Source organism: Lutra lutra, chromosome 13 (assembly GCF_902655055.1).
Source record: "Lutra lutra chromosome 13, mLutLut1.2, whole genome shotgun sequence".
Taxonomy (NCBI): Eukaryota; Metazoa; Chordata; class Mammalia; order Carnivora; family Mustelidae; genus Lutra; species Lutra lutra.
The window spans coordinates 73798702-73816849 of record NC_062290.1 but is presented as its reverse complement, the minus strand read 5'-3'; the positions used below and the strand labels follow the sequence as shown (position 1 = coordinate 73816849).

At 37.8% G+C, this 18148-nt stretch overlaps 1 protein-coding gene across 4 annotated transcripts in view; it reads left to right on the top strand.

Moving 5' to 3' along the window:
* ECPAS (Ecm29 proteasome adaptor and scaffold) overlaps nucleotides 1–18148 on the top strand; it is a 98806-nt gene that overhangs the window by 33591 nt on the left and 47067 nt on the right. For all 4 annotated transcript variants that reach the window (XM_047699042.1, XM_047699043.1, XM_047699041.1 and 1 more), the window contains 8 exons: nucleotides 359–477; nucleotides 1823–1972; nucleotides 5047–5215; nucleotides 7825–7964; nucleotides 11267–11348; nucleotides 14006–14125; nucleotides 16841–16926; nucleotides 17159–17237. In XM_047699042.1, the coding sequence (XP_047554998.1) occupies nucleotides 359–477; nucleotides 1823–1972; nucleotides 5047–5215; nucleotides 7825–7964; nucleotides 11267–11348; nucleotides 14006–14125; nucleotides 16841–16926; nucleotides 17159–17237 (945 nt within the window). The remainder of the gene's footprint in view (nucleotides 1–358; nucleotides 478–1822; nucleotides 1973–5046; nucleotides 5216–7824; nucleotides 7965–11266; nucleotides 11349–14005; nucleotides 14126–16840; nucleotides 16927–17158; nucleotides 17238–18148) is intronic.

The window sequence follows — 18148 nt, the reverse complement described above, 5'->3', positions numbered from 1 at the left end:
TGCATTTTTGTGTGCTTTTATCCCCCCCCCCAACGTTATTGAGGCACAATTGACAAAATTGTATGTATTTAAAGTGGAAAAACATGATGTTTGATATATGTATGACTGAGTGCTTTAGATTAGGTTATGCTCTCTCACAGGAAGCACTTCCCACAGCAAGCGTTTTTAAATAAGTAGGGCTGGAATTCTTCCTGAGATGTCAGAGTTTATTAAGCCATAATGAACATGTGATCAACATATGGAGAGAGAATGTGATTTCTTCGTTATAATGTAACTCCCTAAGTTATCAACCGTGTGTTTTCATTGAAATCCTAGAGTATTTCCTTCATGCTCACTTGCTTTTCTCTCATTGTGTTAGAATTTTACTATAATTTATGTTAAGATGGGCTATCCTCGCCTCCCCGTGGAAAAACAATGTGAACTGGCCCCCACGCTCCTTACTGCCATGGAAGGGAAGCCTCAGCCACAGCAGGATAGGTATGGTCTCCTCAGTGACCTTGTCTCCCACCTGCACGACTCAATAGCGACCTTTCAAACGTAGAGTCACACATTTGGTTTTGCTTGGGCTAATGTGCAAGCTTGAGTTCTTTTAGCTGACAAATGATTGAGTTTTCTGTGTTATCTCAACGTTACTGTTTCGGTAATTACCGGCTTTCTTGATGGCGCATATTGAAAGGTGTGCAGAACTAACAACATGTTTCTCAGTCTAGATGCATTTATTTTGTCAATTATTTTGAAGAGGCTAATTTCATGTGAATGCACAAATTAGTTATGAAGTGGCTTTTCTCAAAACATTTCTGTCTTGGGGGACAGGAAGTTTTAGAGCTGTTTTAAGGAATGGATCACTTGTTTATATTAATATGGGCATTGGAGGGGTGAAAAGGGTTTGGATAACACCCTCAGTTTCAGATTTGGCTCAGAGTTCTGTAGTGTAGCCTGATCGTGGTGAGCATCATTGGGAAGAGTGCACAAGCTGTGGAGGGAAGGTGGAGTTAAATGATGGTTTTACTTTGCTTTTTAGAGCACTTGTATTTTTTTTTTAAGATTTTTTATTTATTTATTTATTTCACAGAGAGAGATCACAAGTAGGCAGAGAGGCAGGCAGAGAGAGAGATAGAGGAGGAAGCAGGTTCTCCGCTGAGCAGAGAGCCCGATGCGGGACTCGATCCCAGGACCCTGAGATCATGACCTGAGCCGAAGGCAGAGGCTTAACCCACTGAGCCACCCAGGTGCCCCGAGCACTTGTATTTTTAAAAGAGACTACAGTACGGATCTTTACAAATAAAGTTAATAAACAGTGCAAGCACTCTTTGAAGTTTTCATGTGTAGTGAAAGAAGGAATTACTGAAACTGTGTTACATAAGTTCACACTGGAAATTTTCATATTCAAAATATTAAATTGATCGGTTTTTAATTTCTTTAGTTTTAGAATGACTTTATTTAAATTAACTGTAGAAAAGAAAAAAATTTATTGAAGGAACATGTTATAAGTTGAACTATACCTAAAGTTTAATAGAAAATCTCTTTTGGTAACTTTAGATACTGACTCTGAGGGCATTTTATGTACATTTTTTTTCCCGGTGTTTTTGGTGATGAGCCTGATTGGCTAAATGGCAGTCATCACTCAGTGTACTGGGTTTTCAGTAACAAAGAAAGCTAGGCCAGTTCCTGGATTAGGACTTTGTAAGTTGGTGGTTTTGAAAGTGCGTGGCCCTTGCTACACTTGCCACTTCTTGTTATGTGATTTTTGTTTTGTCTGTTATTTACATGTATAAAACCCTTATTTTTAAAGTAGTTGCAATAAATGTAATTGTTTTTTCAGCTTAATGCATCTTTTAATACCAACCCTTTTTCACATGAAATACCCTGTTGAATCATCAAAATCAGCTTCTCCGTTTAATCTTGCTGAGAAACCAAAGACTGTGCAGCTGCTTTTGGACTTCATGCTCGATGTCCTTCTGATGCCTTATGGGTAGGTTCCAAAATAAAATCCCAATGACCTTGGTATTGACTGCTTTCACTGTGTGTGGTTAAATGCTATTGTAAATGATTCAGCTTTCACTTGAAAATGGATATGTCTCAGATTTTCCTTTCTGTTGCAGCCCTGACCTCTTCTAAACCCCAGCCCTACTGCTTCTTGACCTTACAGGTGGGGAGTTGCTGTTAGGATTTCAGACTCAGCCTGTCCCAGCTGAAATCAGTCTTTCCCCATAAAAATAGTTCTTTTCTTTAATTGCTGTCAGTGCTGTGATGGCTCTGTTAGCCATGTCGGTGTACAGTTGTAAACTGCCTCCAGCTTTCCTTTTCCCTGTCGCTAATACCAGCCCCATAAAACCCCTTCTCTTCTCCTTGTCTCGTCCCGGAACCACTCGCCCTGCTGCCTGCTGTGGGCCAGTTTCATCTCTGCTCAGCTCTCGTCATGACTTTCTCACCAGCTGTTCTTCTCCAAAACTCTCTACATTGCCAGAGGGAGTCCTGATTTTTATTTATTTGTTATTTTTGTAAAGATAATTGATTTATCAGAGAAAGAGTGCACGTGCACGGGCTCTCACTTGTGCTTGAGTGGGGAGAGGGGCAGAGAGAGGGCGGAGGAACAGACTTCTCTGGGAGGGGGGCTAGATCTTATGACCCTGAGATCATGTCCAGAGCCGAAATCAAGAGTCGGCTGCTTAAGTGACTGAGCCACATAGGCGTCCCAGGGATCCCTGATTTTTAAAATGGGATTTTTAAAATCTCCCTGATTTTTGATCTTACCAGATCTTAAAATCCTTGGGGTATTATTTTTCACTCGTTACATACACTCATATAGTTCATGCGCTCTTATATCCTTGCCTTTCATGTTTTACGAGAGTTCTCTGTTGAGAATGCCTGCCCATCAGAAAAGAAGGGAAGAAAGAAAGAAAACAACAGCCAAAACAGCTGCTTTGAAAAAGCATCTCAAACTAACTTAGATGTCAGCTGTGTGTGTCTCTGACATAAATTTCTTGCCCTGGGCAGAGAACACTGTTTTCCGGGTTCTTATTACACTAACCATCCATCTTCATTGCTGCTTTGTGTTTTTATCATACTCCTGACATGTCCGTCTTCCCTAATAGATTGGGGACTCCTTGAAGTCAAGAGCTGTTTTATCTAGCTCTGATCCCTTGCGCCAGTGGCCCAGGTTATGATCTGTCTCCTTCTAGGCTACCTCTTTTCTAGGTTGTCTTGCTGCCAGAGATATTTATCTAAAATGCTGCTTTCATTATGTTTCTTCCCTGATCGAAAGTGTAATATGTTCTATCATCTTAGCATGTGCAGCCTCCTGTCCTCTGTCCCCTCATCCAGACACAAGAGGACAATTTCTTTCCTTTCTGGTGTGTTCCCCTCCTACCTCTCTAGTTTGGTGGCTTTATTTTCCAGACCTTGAAACGTTTCTGCTATCTCTACCTGTTCACTTCTAGTACGTGTCCTTGTCATTTCTTATTTCTCAGTGGTTTCTTTGTCGTGTGATAACATGTCGAATGCTGGCATATGTTATTATGTTAACCTGCTCCAGATGGCAGAGACTCCATCTTACACCACCTGGTATTCTTCAGTCTTGTGCTTAGAAGGTGTTTGGTGTTTTGCATCATGTTAGCTGTTCAGTAATTACTGATTCATTTACTTACTGCCACCAGTCTTGCTTTAACTTAGAAATAAACAAAAACCTCCTTTTTATAGTTGTTAAATTAGGAGGCAGCCAGAATTGGCAGGTGATGATGGCTTTGGTAAATAAACTTGGAAATCCAGATTTAACTTAGGCACTTAATGTCCTCAATCCAGTTTTTCTTACCAAATCCAAATTTAACTTAGGCACATAAAGTACTCAGTCCAGTTTTTCTTACCAGGGGGAATTTGCCTTATTTTTATAAAAATATTAAAGTGATTTTTTTTTAAAGATTTTTTATTTATTTATCAGAGAGAGAGAGGGAGAGCGAGCGAGCACAGGCAGACAGAATGGCAGGCAGAGGCAGAGGGAGAAGCAGGCTCCCTGCAGAGCAAGGAGCCCGATGTGGGACTTGATCCCAGGACGCTGGGATCATGACCTGAGCAGAAGGCAGCTGCTTAATCAACTGAGCCACCCAGGCGTCCCTTAAAGTGATTTCTTAATAGTTTTCTTAATAGATGGATTTAAGATTGAATGGATATAGCATATAACTTATGTGGAATAATTTACTATGCCATCAGGATCTAAGTGTTATTTTTAATTTTTATTATAATGGGTATTTCATTTTAATATCCAGTCTGATAATTCATTAGCATAGAATTTTGGAGTTTTAAGGGACCTGAGTTAAATTTTTTTTCAAAGTTTTCATTTTGTAGATGAGAAATGCCAGTTTAACTGGATCAAAATGAATTTATCAGAGATCTTATTTTTAATATATAGAAGCTAAAAATGAAGATAGGATGGTAAATTAATAAGTAGCTACAAAGGGCTTTGAATATACAGTGGGAGAAGCTCATCAATCCGGCTTTTCCTCTTTGAATTTTTTTTCCTTTTTGGGATGTTAATGTGCTTGTGTGATAAATGGTTTGGAGGTTTCAGTGGGTTTTCTAAGGCAGGGATATAAGGAGAATTAAAGGTGAATTGCAGCTTTAACAGAAATAGGGTTGACTGTAGATGTTCTGTGCTTTGGATCTAGGATATGTTGTTTTTTTTTTTTTCTTAGCTCTTCTTACAATCAGCTAATCTTTCTATTTGTCAACCTAAAACTCAAAGTGTAGTACGTCCAAACAGCTCTTAAAGGGTTGTTTATAGATTGAGAGCAAAATATTTATATTCATTGTTGGTAACTGTAATAGTTCATTTGTAACTAAGCTGAACAGATGGACTCATGTTAATTTGCTAAAGATGTAAATACCCTTTTTTGGATACCTTCAGAATTTTTCTTTATGATGAAATTTTACTTTCAAGTATTCTAGAAAAAATATCTGAGAGAAAAGTATATAATTGAATGTATTATATGTGCATGTAAATGTTTCTGTATGTGTTTTAATAGGCAGGTTAAATTTCTCTTTCCTTTTCAGATATGTGTTAAGTGAATCCCAGAGTCGCCAAAATTCATCTTCAGGACAGGGTTCTTCTTCAAATAGTGGGGGAAGTTCTGGCATACCACAGCCTCCCCCAGGAATGAGTTTTTACGCAGCTAAGCGAGTTATTGGTGATAACCCGTGGACTCCTGAACAGTTGGAACAGGTATCACTGCTTTGTTCATACTGGAACTTGCCCCAGTACGCTAGCCTGAGGAGGTCCCCAGAAGCACGTCTGCCATAGTTCTCATGTGCTCATTCTCTCTAATGAAATAGCTTTGCAACGGCTGATTGACCTAATGTACTCTCTTCATCGTGGCAGTTACTTGTTAAAGCCCCAGGGAAAGGGAGGAGTGGGAAGTGCTCTTCAGTGCTCTTCACTGCATACACGGTTCAAGGGTAAAATACAGCCCGCTTAGAAATGGCGTATGCTTAGCTTCTTTCATTTTCGCTTTTGATTGTAGGTTTAATAATCTAGCTGTTTTGGTGCAGTTAAAATACAATTTATCTTAGATTATTCAGCTTTTTAGGGCTGTACATCTTGTTTAAAGTGAGGAACTCCTGTACTCACATGTGACAATATGGGGGAAAAGCATGACTCCCTTTTATATTTCTTGCTGGGAATTTAAAAATTGGCATTAAGCATTTTATTCTGGATTTAAACAGGACACAGATGTTCTCTGAGCAGCTTTTAAAAAAGACTGGTGCTCTACAGAGAAGTTGCCTCACTGTGTCTGTGTCATCAGGCACCTCAGGGAAGAACAGATGAGATCAGTATGTAATTATTTTGGAATTCAAGCAACATGGGTTAGTCTTCCAATCCTTCCTTTATCTCTCCGTGGCAGTCTAAATGATCTGATATTTTTTCTTTTTGGGAATGTAAGGGACCACTGATCAAAAAACAGTGTTCCCCAGGAGAGGGAAAAAGGCAAGTGGGGCATTGCTTCCACTTGCAAATTTATAGAATGATTTGTTCGGCGAGGGTTATGTTTGATTAGATTTGCTTCATGTTTTATAGATCTTCCTCCCCCCACCCCTTCCTCAACCATGATGTAAGTAAGAAAGAAAGGTAAATAGTATAGTAGTTACTCTTTTTTGGGTGTGAACTATTTGACAGATACTATGCTGAGCACTTTGAATACCTTGTCTCATTTAATTCTTACAGCAGCCCAAGGAGGTAGAGAAATCATTTCATTTTGTAAAAGGAAGTGAGGTTTTGAGATGTACCTTGGTCTCACTTCTAGTACTAGGCTTTGAATCTAGGCCTCTCTGAGGGCTCAAGCTCCCAAGTGCTAGAGAATAATTGTTAACGTGAAATTGTAATCTTGTGTTGGTAATTATTTGCTGATACTTAAGGGCCTCTCCATGTTTTTTTGTCAATTTTATAGTCTAGTGAACCTAATGAACCATTTTAGTTTCAAGGATGAAATAAAATTTTGTTTTTATTTAAATAAAAATGGCTTTTATTTTTTCTAATGACAAAATTATGATAATGTAAAGATTCAAGCATACAGAATATTATAAAGAGAAGTTAAAAATTACCTGGAATCCTGCCACCCTAGTTTGTCATTCATCTACAGCCTACTCAGTGTGTGTGTGTTTGTGTGTATATATATAAGTACAATTTTACAAATATATTTTTACATATTATATGTTACATTTACATACATTTACATATATACAGTATTTTTGGTTTGCTTTTTTCATTTAAAAATATATAAATTTTTTAAAAAGTCATCTTTTTAAATGTTTATGTAAAATTATGTGTAAACCACACAAGATTTTACCTAGTCTTCTACTGATGGGCATTAGTACTGTTTTCGGTTTTCTTTGCACATTTATTTGTTTATATCTTCATGTAGTTAGTTTCCATAACTGTTCTTCTGTAGCTTAAGTAAATACTTGAGTTCTTTCTCTTGTAGCTCTTGCCACAGTAAGTTGTGTTGAACAAGGGGGTGGGGAAGGCAAGCATTTTATGATCTGTTTATATACTTTTTAAAATTGCATCTGTTTAATAATTATAAGCTCTCTCAATCAAGATTCATATGCATAAGAACTAGTATGTAACTGATTTCTAAAGGTAAAGATAGTTTTCAGGTACATTTGTCCTAAATAGAATTCTTTGTTGTGAAATTCATAGCTCCTTCAGATTAATTAGAATCCCTCTTCAGTCTGTGTTTCATTTTAGCCATTCAGTTAGACTGAATACTGTTCAGTTAAAATTTCACTTGCCTTGACTTAGAGTGTGTTTGAAACCCTATTGTTTTCAGTCTGTAAGAATATTGAGGACAGAAAGAATATGTTAACAACAGAGTGGAACTCTATGGAACGTGGTTTAGTTCTTTTTGAACTGTCAAAACAATCCATGGAGCCCTCTATTCATAATGTACCACTCTCTTACCTGCAGGCTCCAAATTTGGACTTCAGTTCAAGGCTTTATCATTCTAGAGAGACTGTAACCTAAGTAGGAAGGCTGTGTATCGTAATGGTCTTCGAGTTGGAGAAACTTGGGTTTGAATCTTGTTTTCATCACTTACTATGTGTCTTAACCTCTTAAGCCTCGCCTCAGTTTCCTCTCCTCATCAGAAAAATGGACTGTTACTTATGTCATAAATTGTGAGGGTTAAATGAATCAATGAATATATGTTATATACAGTTCCCTGGCACATTGTAAGCCTGAACAGGAGCTGCTACTGTTGTTACTATCTATTACTTTCTGGTTGGTGGTGTTTGTCTCATTGATCACTGTTTCTCCCTCCCTTCATTTATCTGCAGTGCAAATTGGGTATAGTGAAGTTCATAGAAGCTGAACAGGTGCCTGAACTTGAAGCTGTTCTCCACCTGGTGATTGCTTCTAGTGACACACGCCACAGTGTGGCGACAGCAGCGGACCTAGAATTAAAAAGCAAGCAAAGGTAAACTACCTCCCTTTTCCCCTTTAAAAAATGAAAAGAGGCCATATTTCTAGAAGCTCATGTTTATTCTTTCAGGGTTTTCTGTAATGAGATGTTCAGTTTAGGCGGTTATGAAATACTGAAATATACCTAAGCTGTAATAAAGACATTTTGCTTAGGAGCGGGATTCTGTATAAGACAAAAGAAGTAAAGCTGTTTGGAAAAGCAGTTTAAAACTGGAATGTATTGGGCGCCTGGGTGGCTCAGTGGGTTAAGCCACTGCCTTCGGCTCAGGTCATGATCTCAGGGTCCTGGGATCGAGTCCCGCATCGGGCTCTCTGCTCAGCAGAGAACCTGCTTCCTCCTCTCTCTCTCTCTCTCTCTCTCTGCCTGCCTCTCTGCCTACTTGTGATCTCTCTCTGTGAAATAAATAAATAAAATCTTAAAAAAAAAACAAAACTGGAATGTATTAGAGATATTACCATGAGAAGTGAGACCTTTGTTGTCTCGGTAAATGCACTTTACATATGTTAAGAAGAATGTCAAAGCCCAGAAGCTATTCATTTTTGATTCTTTCTCTGTGTCAAACCATTTACGATTGCTTTTTAATAAAGGACATGTAGGTGTTATGATTAATACTGTAAAAAACAGGTCCCTTGTAGAGAGGTGCTAAATAACGATGAAAAGATATGCTGAATAAATCTTAATTCACACAGGAGAAAACATGAATAGTAATAGGCTCAGAGAAAATGTTTTGTGTGAGAAATCAGTGCAAAATGAAACACTCATGTACCAGTTTGTACCCATTGGTAAATAAAATTGTGTAACAGTTGAAACTCCATTTAAGTGTCTGTTGAAACTGCTGTTTCTACGTTCTGTTGATTGGCATTATAAACTGAAATAATTTTTGGAAAGCACTTTGCAGTATGTAATGAATCATAAAAATATTTATAATCTTTTATGTAAATCTTCTGGGAATTTATCCTAAGAGAGTCATTCAAAAGAAGAAAAAGATTATATTTAGAAAAATGTTATAGATTTACTCATTATACCATTTCCTGTAATTTTAAGAAAAATGGAAACAAATTCAAATTTCCACTGTAGGGAAGTAGTTAAGTAAATTAACTGTGTCTCTATATGGAATATTACATATCTCCCAAAATAATTATGAAAGTAATAAAGCAATGTGTAAATTGTCCCCAAATAATGGCAAATGAATCCAGCAGAATAAAAATGTGTACTGATGTAAAACTGGAGATGTGGGAAGACTTAAAAACAACACAAGAAATTGAAGTTACTTGGTTGAAAACTATCACAATTATGGAAGAGTTGTGTTTTTCATTTGTTTTAATGTTTAATGTAATAACACGCTAAAAGGCAGCGGAGTGCATATATTGTAGTTTTTCCCCTTCAAAGAAACCGATATAAGTAGGTATAACCGAGTGAGGAAGGTAACTTAGTAGTCCCCTAGAGGGCAGGTGAGGCAGCCCAGGGGAGGAGCATGATGTCCTGGGGTTAATTCTGGTCATGCCTATCATTGATGGAGTGCGCCAAGACTCCTGTAGCCCGCCAGGCCTTGAACTCTGAGGAATAAGAAAGCTGGACTCTTGGCGCCTGGGTGGCTCAGTGGGTTGGGCTGCTGCCTTCGGCTCAGGTCATGATCTCAGGGTCCTGGGATTGAGTCCCGCATCGGGCTCTCTGCTCAGCAGGGAGCCTGCTTCCTTCTCTCTCTCTCTCTCTGCCTGCCTCTCCATCTACTTGTGATCTCTCTCTGTCAAATAAATTAATAAAATCTTTAAAAAAAAAAAAAAGAAAGAAAGAAAGCTGGACTAGATTTCACTTAAACGCCCTGCCCCAAGTCTAAAATTCCTTCATGCTGCTTATAACTGCGTCCTCCTGGTATCATTTTCAAAGAATTCGTTTGGTTTTGAAGTATCAAAAAATCTTTCTTGAAAACTTCTCATTGTGTTTGAGCCGCCCTCATTCTTTACAGCATGTAGTGGGTCGGATTGTTAGAAATATAAATGTGGTGCTGAAGTATTCGAATTCGTTTGGATTTTGTCTGGTAAAACAAACGTGCACTTTTTCATAAGAGGAGTTTAACATTTTTAAGAGGTAAAAAGGAAGCTGAGAACCATATGTAGTTATTTTCTCATTTTGCTAAAAGAAAAATCCTGAAGTGTCTAAGTGATGCATCTCTCTTTCGATCTTTTTTTTTTTTTTTAACCTGCCTACCTGCTGTACCATCTCCCTGTTTTACATGCACAAGAAAGAACTGTAGAAATAGATACACCCAAGTTACTGGTTACTGAAAAGGAATAGAGAGGGATATGGTATACAGATTATAAATTTCTATACATTTCTGAATTTTCACAACAAACGTAATCGAACTAGAAGGATGGCAAGGGTTTTGAAAAAATAGAGCAAACAGTGAAAATTATCCTTACTAGTTTTTAGTTTGTTTTTACTGTTAAGTTTTACTAAGGTGTCTTTGTGTTGTCAAAAAACTCTACACCTGATGTATTTATGGAAGGGAAGCAAAGGTGGAGCTTGAGGATTAGTTAGTAGCGGTCATCTGAGGAGAGTGTAGGTGAGTGCAGACTACAGTAGAATGGTGGAACATCTTCCAGGAGAGGGGCCTTGTGGCTTTCAGAGGAAGAGGCAGATGGATGAACTGTGAAAGTAGAGATGGATGAGAAAACCTGTCAGAGGAGCTTCTGGAATGATGTTTGCACAGACAGAGTGTAGCTTGGAAGCAGAAGCAATGTCAGAAGGCAGAGAGAAGGTAGTGTGGCACATCTCACTGGTCCGGTTGAGCCAGGCTTGCAGTACTGCTAGGTTTGTAATGTGACTGGGAGGGGCTGCCAACTTCTTAAAGTTGAGGCTTTAATGGATAGATTTTTTTTTTGTCACTTTCCTTACCACTTTCGGGTTTCCAGGTAAATTCAACAGAAGAGTGACGCTTGCCTCAGTTCTCTTTGAACAAGTGTCCTATAGCTGTGCTCTGTCTAAACTGCTCCCTGGCTTTGGCCTTGAGCGTGAAATACAGTCCATTTTTCTTGTGTGGGTGTCCAGTTGGGCCATGGGTGTAATGACCTATTGAATCAGGGTGGGATAAGCGACTTCCTGTATTACTGTCATAAAAACTAAGGTTGGTCTGAATTAATCCCTTTCCTTCTCTTCTACAATGTCAGTTGCTCAGTTCATTTGTGTATTTCTAACGTTTTCCTTTGGTAACAAATATTGGGGCTGTGTATTGTTTGAAATCATTGAAGTGGGACAAAACAAATAATTTTAACAAGCTGTGTTGAAACCTTCTGTAGCTTGATTGACTGGAATAATCCTGCCATCATTAATAAGATGTACAAGGTATACCTTGGAGATATACCACTGAAGACAAAAGAGGTAAGTTGCTTTGGTTTATTCTCACATCATCATAAAAAGCATTTGGTTGACATGAGTTCGATATATTTGAACTTTTTCTCCTAGTTATTTTGATTTATGCTGTACCTAGACTGTAGGAAATACTAGTTTTAAGCCATGTTGTCTGGGTGGATTAAAGTCTGGTAACCAGTTTATTTGAGCTGGTGGTTTCAATTCCTGTACTTAAATGATGATACACTGTCTAGATTAGGGATCCACACACTTTTACTGCAAGTTTTTAGGCTTTGCTGGCCATGTGGTTCTGCGGCAGCAACCATTTAGCTCTGCCCGAACATGAAGGCAGCCGTAGGCAACACATGAGGAGTGTGGCCAGATGCCACTGTAGCTTCATGGTTACTGAAATATGCATTTCATATAATACTCACATATTCTAAAATACTATTCTTTTGATTTTTAAAAAAATCATTTGAAAACATAAACCCTATTCTTAACTCATAGGCTTTATCAAGACAGATGGGCCCGTTGGGTGGTTTGTTGACCTCTGGTCTAAAATCTAGGACAGTGGGCACCTGGGTGGCTCAGTGGGTTAGGCCGCTGCCTTCGGCTCAGGTCATGATCTCAGGGTCCTGGGATCGAGTCCCGCATCGGGTTCTCTGCTCAGCAGGGAGCCTGCTTCCCTCTCTCTCTCTGGCTGCTTCTCTGTCTACTTGTGATCTCTCTCTCTCTGTCAAATAAATAAAAAATCTTTAAAAAAAAAATAAATAAAATCTAGGACAGTAGGTGGGTTCTTCTGAAGCCTCCGAGTAAGGTGTTTGCTTAATAAGTTAAATTCTGTTTAGTTCACTGTATTTAAAAGTGTGTCCACATTCAAATCCAGACATACAAGGGTTATATGTTTGCTTGCTTGCTTTTTCAACTATAAATAATTGTTTTAAGAATCATAATCTCCCTCCTCCGCATCATACTATTTCCAATTAGATTAAATTGAGTGTGATGTGGCAGAAAGAGCAGTGAATTGGGAATTGGAAGCCTTCCCTTGGATTCTAGTCCTTGAGTGGCTACACATCATTGTACTAGGGAGGAGAGATTTGGCTAATCACAGAACTTTTCTTGGCCTCATGTTCTTTGTGGAGAAAACAAGAGTTCGATTAGATCAGTGGTTCGTGGAATGTGGTCCACGCACCCTTGTCGGGTCATGGGGATTTTTTTTTTTGACTGTGTCAATATTTGCAGTGGTGGTGTGCAAACAATGGTGGGTGTCACTGCTGGGTCCTCACACAAACCAAACTGTCACTGAATAGTACTAGTAGTTACTGTGTTCTTAACTGTCAGCGCTCACGGTAAAAAAAAAAAAAAAAAAAAAAAAAAGGAAAGAAAAACATGGAGAGAGTGAAAATGAAAGTCCGCTTTACTTAAGAATATCTTTGATGAGGCGCCTGGGTGGTTCAGTCAGTTGAGCGGCTGATACTTGGTGTCTGCTTGGGTCATGATCGCCCGGTCGTGGGATTAAGCCCTGTGTCAGGCTCCGTGCTCAGCATGGGGTCTGCCTCAGGTTCTCTCTCCCTGTCTTGCTGCCCCTCCTTCTCATGCACGCTCTTTCTCACTTTCTAAGATAAGTAAATAAATCTTTAAAAAAAAAAAAATGTTTGATGAAGCAGTAAAAATTACTTTACCTGTAGACTGGGAAACTGTGGCTATTGAGGTGGTATTTGGCAGATAATGTTCTCTAAACTGAAGAAATGAGGCTTCAAGAAAAACAATTCCTGTGGTTTATGGGCAGTGGTAAAAATTTGACTTTCAAGCAAACATTAGAATTTAGGGAAACTTGTATCCATTACAATGAGCCTGACATTTTGAGATTTTTTCTTATGAGATTGGTGGTGATAATATGTGATTTTAAAAAAATGTTTTATAATGAAATGTTTGCTTAACTCATGAGCCAGTATTTTCCAAATGACCAGTGATGTTACAGAAGCATTACAATGGTAAGGGGGCCATTCAGTGGGCAACGTAGATCAGTGGAATTTAGTATAAGAGTATACATAATTTCCGTGTTAGTTTCAAATCCAAATTGTTCCTAGCCTTTAAGAAACTGTTGTTTATTAAGTTTTGCTGGAGTATCAAAAACTATCTACAATTACCCAAAAAGGCTAAAATCATACCCACTTTTCCAAACACGTATCTTTATGAAACTGGGTTTTTTTTTTTTGACCCCACCCAGTGCCAGTTTTTTTTTTTTAAATGTAGTTTAACCAAAACAACATACCAGAATAGATTGAATGCAGAAGATAAAAGAATCCAACTCTCTTCTATTAAGGTGGACAGACAAGATATTTATAGAAGATGAGAAACAATGCCACTCAGTACAGTTTTTTGTTTGGGAAAATATAGTAAATTTTCTTAAAAATATGTTATTTACGAAAATGTATAATGGATTTATTTATTATTTAAATGAATGTTTAAAAATTTCTCATATAAATTTTCTCATATAAATTAGCAAATATTGATAGGTGTTCCAGTGTAGCAAGAGCTCTTCGGAGTGTTCAGTAGTTCGTAAGAGTGTAGAGGAATCTTGAAACAAAAGTGTGAGAGACACTGATTTAGACACTCTCTCATGACTCTTTTCAGTGAGCAGTAATTCTAAACTGCTGAGTTAAAATTAAACATATTTTTAACAGGGAGCAGTTCTGAAACCAGAGCTGAAGAGGGACCCCGTCAGTACAAGGGTTAAGTTAAAGATTGTCCCGCATCTCCTTCGTTCTAGACAAGCTGCAGAAACGTTCCCAGCTAACATCCAGGTAATTCATTCTTTCCAGAGAAAGATGGACTGTTTACAACTCTTATGTCTGTTTAATTGCAGAAAGAACTGCATTAATGGATATTCAGGAGGTATGTTGATATATGTAACAAGTTTAATGAGATTCCATCTTGTTTTTCTATCTCAGGTTTAGCTGCAGACATGGTTAAAAATTAAAAAAAATTTTTTTTAACATTCAACTTAAATGTATGATGACTGTCCTTTTAAACTAGTGCTTTTCTGGGTGGCTCTTCTCCAAAAATGTTTTTCTTAGGCAACCAAGTTTCAGGTGGTCAGTTTAGTGGAAAAATTCAGTTATCAAGTGTCATCCTTTAACAGAACCCCTACGTATTGGCAGTGGCCAAATTCTCTTGATTCTGCCTCCTTAATGTCTTTATCTCCATTTACCTAATGCTGATGTTAATTAGGGCTATCCCTTCTCATTTTGGTCATCACAGTAATCGATCTTGTTTCCCTTCCTCTCATCTGAAAGACAGTCTATTTTCTCTGTTGCCACCAGAGTTTCTGTTGCGGTTAGAAATGCTTGTACTCTGATCATATGGGACACCAGTCCCTCTGCCAGAGCTCCTACCTTTTATCCAAGTGGTGACCAGCTCAGCTCAGGTAGCAGACAGATTGGAGTAAAATTTTGTCTTAGTTATTTGCTGTAGATCCTAAATAAACCTCAGGGGGTTTTTTTGTGTGTTTTTCTTTCTTTTTCTGTTTTTCTTAAAGTTTTTTTTTTAAATCTGTAAAATGGGTGTAATAATAACAGCTTACTCAGAGCACTATCATAAAGCCTGAATGGGATCATAGAAAGTTGAGAGCACAGTGGCTAGGACTCATTCAGTTACCGCGTTCTTAGTAACTGCTGACAGCTTAGCAGTTACTTCTCTTCTGGTCTCTTCTCTCACCACTCCCTTACCCTGTTCCTTATGCTCCAACAAAAGATTGTTTTCTTTAAAGACACTGTTTTCATGGCTCTGTGTCTCTGCACATGATGCTCCCTTTGCTTGGCAGAGCTCCCCTTCCCCCTTTAGCCTGGTAAACATCTACTCATGTTTCAGGATTCACTCCAGCATGCCACCACCTGAAATGTTCCCACTTCCTGCCACTCCTCTTTTTCAGTCCCAAAGTGAGAACACTCCCCATTGTGTTCATTGTATGGACGACGTAGCATCTCTCCCATTTAAGGCTTATTTTGTTGAAGTAGCTACTTGCTCCTCCTCCTCGATGATAAAACTTTTATTCCCCCTATCTGGCACTCTGATATTTGACTTTGAAGTGTTCTGTGTCTCTTATAAATGTAAAATTATCACAGAGCTTCTATCATTTCTTTTTCATAATTGGTGTTCGCAAGCACTGTTTCCCAGATAGTGTTGATAATTTTGTTTCAGAAAATTTGGTGTAGTAACACATTACATGATAAGTAGCTAGAATTTTGTGACAAAATATTCATAGATGTCCTGTAGATGTGTACTTTCTTTGTAGTTATTTATATGTTTTCAAAATAAATTGGCTAAAATGTGGTGTATTCAAAGACAAACTCATTGTCCCTCACACACATTCTTATTTCTGTTCTCATTTTTGATGATTACATTACTGTTCTCCTACGTAATTGGTCCCACCCCTTTCTTCCCCACTTACCAGTCTTAGAAATCCTTCAAGGTATCATTCATGAACCTCTTCTTTCTTAATACCAGTGGCTTTAACTAGGCACATATTACCTTAGTTTAATTTTGAACTTACGAAAGTACCCAGTGTAATCCTTTGCAAATAATATGTGCACCATGAATTTTATTTTTTCTGATAAAACATTCGTATTCTGATTAATTCATTTTCTTCTATCTTACCATATTATTCTATGTAATATAGAATTATCAGATAAATTTTCTAGAAGTCTTTTCCGAGTAAGGTAGCATGTGATTACATATTGTCCTGTATCATTTTTAATGTATGTACATTTTGATCCTCAAGGAGATCGAGTGCCTTGGGAGCGATGCTTGTCTCTCTGTATCTTGCAGTGCCTGGCTAGGGTTGGTTACCCAGCAGGGCTCAGTCCTGTTCAGTCACATGTCATTGTTAAGTAAGATCAGAATACTGCTAGTAGTTTTCAGAACCAATGTGAGGAGATTTTTTTTTCTAAGTGTAAGACTATCTGTCCCATAGAAGGTGGGAATTTGAGGAATTTAGATTTCTTCGACATTGCTGTCTAATATCTGAACCTTCTGGATGCTGTACAGGGCTCACCTGCGAGGTCTTTGGCCATCTAGGCATGATTACAGAATATATGGAGCACCTCTATCCTGACACATGTGTAGAATGCTTGAATCTTGACATTTTTCATGAAGCTTTTATTGTAATTTGTTAGGAATGGCTGACTCCATGTACTTAACGAGCCAGAGTGACTTTATCTGCTCCTGTCGCCTCTGTGATATGAAGTGGCAGACAGAGGGCCCGCTGTGAACTCTTGTTTCTGCTGGTAGATCCACAGGTTTTGCAGACTGTCCCAATCAACCACTGTGTTTGTTATTCCACAGACTCCTGATTGGAGCTATGTTGGTCGGCTAAAATGATTATCTGTATTAAAAAGAACTGTGTTAATTTTGAATAACGGGGGTATTACCCAATATCTGCTGTTGAATCCTGACTAATATCTGAGAATAGCAAATTGTTATTACAAATTGGTGTTCTTGACATTGTCCCTTTCTCATAGGTGGTGTATGATGGACTTTTTGGTACAAATACAAATTCAAAATTGAGGACATTATCCCTGCAGTTTGTGCATCACATTTGTATAACGTAAGTTTTTTGAACTATCTGACTGTAAAATTTCAAGCTGTTGGAGTGATCAGATGATTTGAGTATTTCTTTCTTACCCAAAAAGAAACCATGTTTGCTCATCTTAAAAAAATTTTAGGTTTTACTAGATTATTTCAGTTGTGTTTCTAATTATTTTAAGTCATCATCTGAAAAGATACGCTAATAATGAGATTCTTATCTTGCTTTGTGTATGTGTGCTATTTTTTTAAAGTTGCCCAGAAATCAAGATTAAGCCATTAGGTCCAATGCTTTTGAATGGCCTCACCAAGCTAATCAATGAATATAAAGAAGTAAGTGACTTGTCTTTTAAACACTGTTAATGTTTTATATTTTAAAGTATTTTCTGTTATCAACCTTTCTGGTCTACATGTTTGTTTAGTTAGTTATAGTTGGCTATTTTTCCATCAATTTTTTAACATTTTTACATGAAGTGGTGTGAATTTCAGAAATACTGCCATCTTTTGCTTTTTTGCTTTTGGAATTACGTGTTAAAAATATAGTACGAATTTTGAGGGATCTTATTGCTTCTTTAAATAACATCTTTTAAAGCAATTGCATTTTTTTCTGCTTTTAGGCACTGTGCAAAAATGGAATGGAAAGAATTACATTTTATTTTATGATTGGTTTCCATATGGATGTTTATTTGGATTTGCTTATATTTAGAAATAGTGTTAATTCTTAAGGGCTGAGTTTTTACCAATTCAGAATTCTATAAAAACATGCATTCAGTAAGTTTTTGATTCCTTGAGCTAACTGGGATGAGGATTCTTTGGAATGTAGGTTTTTGAATCCCCTTTGTCCTTGCTGTGTCACTCTTACTATCTTCATTAGTTTGGCTGAATTTGCTAAAGAAAGTAATGTTTCAAGAACTCTAGTCAACATTATTTTTCTAAGTCTTAACTAAACACGAATGCATGTTTGCAGTAGTCTAGTAATTAACATTCTGCCATTTGGAGTTAGAATTGAGTTTGAATCCTGGTTTTGTTCTTCAGTGAGTTGCTTAAATTCTTTGGAGCTCTGTTCTTTAGTAGAAAAATGAAAATAATACCTCTTTGTTGGATAATTGTGAAGATCAAATGAGATTATACGCAAAATTCCTCAGCACACCGAATGCACTTTAGTAGGTATTCTTATTAGTGAAGAGCTAGCTGTTCAGTGCTGTGCAGTGGGGCTCTGACAGCAGTGCTTGGCCTGGCTGGCC